This window comes from Triticum aestivum, chromosome 2D (assembly GCF_018294505.1).
Source record: "Triticum aestivum cultivar Chinese Spring chromosome 2D, IWGSC CS RefSeq v2.1, whole genome shotgun sequence".
NCBI classification, from domain to species: Eukaryota; Viridiplantae; Streptophyta; class Magnoliopsida; order Poales; family Poaceae; genus Triticum; species Triticum aestivum.
In genome coordinates, this window is record NC_057799.1 from 86,774,545 (window position 1) to 86,777,462 (window position 2,918).

Consider the following 2,918-nt stretch of genomic DNA (forward strand, 5'->3'; position numbering starts at 1 on the left):
TATATATATGCTTGTTTTAGGCTTGTAACCCCTCAGATTTAAGGGGGAAAACATGTATTGATGCGATTTGGCCCCTGTTATGAAATACGTAACTCATTTGGTCCCCCTCGTCTTTGATTCCCGGCTCCGCCGCAACACATTGTATAGCCCGTGCGCGCTGCCATGATGTACCACATGAATGAGGGACGACCATTTACGTACACACAATATTGGATGAAGCTGAAGAGGCAGTATATGTGGGATCATGATCCGCTGAAAAACTTGTTGGAGATTGAATTTAAGACATGGTTGTACTAGACTTATTTGCATGCTATGTATGGATGATTTGTGTTATTTTCTTTTCGAACTTTGATGAATAGCCGGTTTGCATGAATTTCGTCCGGTAAGTCAAAACCTGACTTGAAATGTATGTGGACAATGTTGGATGGCCGGCTCCGGCCACTAGTGCAGAACCGGGCTTTAGCGCCGGTTCGTAAGGGCCTTTAGTGCCGGTTCCACAACCGGCACTAAAGAGTGGGGACTAAAGGTCCCCCCCCTTTAGTACCGGTTCATCACGAACCGGCGCTAAAGTGCCACCACGTGGCACGAGCCAGGCCCGGGTGCGTGCAGGACATTAGTACCGGTTGGTAACACCAACCGGTACTAAATGTTTGGGGGTGTTTTGGTATTATTTTTTATTTTTCCTTTAATTTTGTGTTTTCAATTTAATTTAGTGATTATTTTAGTTGTTAAATTATTAGGTGAAAGTATCGCAGATTAGTTTCGACTGGATGCATGTGGATCCTAGCTAAGTGATCAAGTATATGTCTTATCCATATTATACTTGATCACCTATAATTAAGTGATCAAGTATAATATGGATATGGCATATACTTGATCACATAGTTAGGATCCATCCAGCTGAAACTAATCTGCGGTTTCTTTTATAAATGATATAATAACTCATCATCATCATCATATTAATATAAAAACTCTTGCATCATATCACCAACAACAGTAAATTAGCTAGCTAAAAATCATCATAGTCATCATTACCACTGTTTAATCATCATAGTCATTACCGCTATCTATTCAGCACCAACACTAGCTTAAAGAAAAAACATTCACTTGTACCAGAAGCAAAGATATCATCGAGTTCAACATGGTCATCATATTATAAGCGTTTATAACACCACAAAAGCAAATCACCCTTTAAGATTAAGTTCAGGATGAAGAACACGGACATGAGAGGACAAAAGTACTAAGAGCATGAAGTAGCTAAATCACTCCTGCTGCTCTCTCTCAGGTAAAATAGCATAGAACATGTATAGCTCTCCTGATTCATCATACTAGAGCATGCAGATGAACCTGTCTCCTAATCGTGGGTTGCGCTTCTCATTGCTGCCCCCTAGTACTTCTCTGCTGGGATCGTTAACAATTTTGCTCCAATCTTTCACTATTAAGCATTCATCGCTTTTAGAAATCCTGAATGCACTCATGTGCAATGTAGGATATCTTGGCCGTAAGCTAACCATTGACATGTGACCTTTAGTCTCGATCCACTGAGGCACAACTGTCATCGGGAGTCCCTGTTGAAAAACATCGTATAGTAATTAATATACTTAGCAATGAAAGTTTAGCAAAAAAAATAATGTATGCAAAAGATGCACTGAGGACAAATAGTAAAAATCTTACCATCTTTCGTAAATAGATGTGACCGTAGTTCAATACGATCACTATTGGTCGCACGTTTTGAGTACTAACATTTCTAAGTGCAGGAAGAAAATTTGTCTTAACAGTATGAAGATCCTCAAGCCATGAAACATAATGACTTATCTTCTCGCAGTTTAGTTCAGCTCCGGGACAGTAGTAGGTCCTGTCTACCAAGCGCCGGACATGTTTGCTTGAATGGAAATAAGCTGTCAATAGAAATTAGTTGTCAACTATTTTTGAATAAACAATATCAAAGACATAAATATGGTTGAGAAACTCACATAATGGTAGAACTGGAGGCGTCTGCACATCGACCCAGATGTCTGTATTACCTTCAATATCATCTTCCGGACGAATATCAAAGGTGATAACCATGTCAGGCTCAAATGCATAAGCCTTGCATAGTGCTTGCCAAGTTTTGCATTCAAAATAGGTGTACGTGTCTGCATTGTATAATTTGACGTTGAAATTATAACCATGCTCGGTCTTCAGGTAAACTCTTTTTACCTTCATAGTTTCCATAGCACTGAAACCTATCTTATCCAAGACAAAAAAATTTGCATGGCAGGGGATGCGCTAATAGAATAGTGAAAATTTAAAATTATAAGTTGAAGCAAATGAAGCATATATAAGTCATGCTTAATTACGAAAAAAGACTTGTCATTGTGACTTACTGTATCCACTTCGAAGGTCTCATCCAGCTTGATGCTGAAGCGCCTATCATCAACAAGGAAATTTCTGTCGCACAGGTCGCGCTGGTCTTCACAGTATTCGCACTTAATGAAATCTTTTTCGTCGTCAGACGACATTTCCTATGTTCATATAGGTGAAACATTAAACACTTACTAGTTCTATTAATTCAACTAATTCAACTACTTCTATTAGTTCAACTAGTTCTATTAATTCAACTAAGCATTTAATAAAAATAAACTTGTTCTATCAATTTTCTTACTAAAATAAAGTAGCTAGTTCTATATAGTAATATTTTAATTAGATCATCAAATCTCATATATCTAAATTTTCTTACTAAAAATAAACTAGTTCTATTAATTCAACTAATTCAACTAAGAATTTACTAAAAATAAACTAGTTCTATTAATTTTCTTACTAAAATATATAAAGTAGCTATATATAGTAATATTTTAATTAGATCATCAAATCTCATATACCTAAATTTTCTTACTAAAAATAAACTAGTTCTACTAATTCAACTAGTTCAACTAAGC

General features: G+C 36.7%; 1 protein-coding gene across 1 annotated transcript in view; it reads right to left on the bottom strand.

Annotated features, from left to right (window-relative positions):
• Nucleotides 1-2,411: 2,411 nt before the first annotated feature.
• LOC123051821 (protein DETOXIFICATION 19-like) overlaps nt 2,412-2,918 on the bottom strand; it is a gene marked incomplete at its 3' end in the record, with an annotated part of 4,999 nt that continues 4,492 nt past the window's right edge. The window contains exon 2 of the mRNA XM_044474799.1: nt 2,412-2,504. Within this exon, the coding sequence (XP_044330734.1) occupies nt 2,412-2,504 (93 nt within the window). The remainder of the gene's footprint in view (nt 2,505-2,918) is intronic.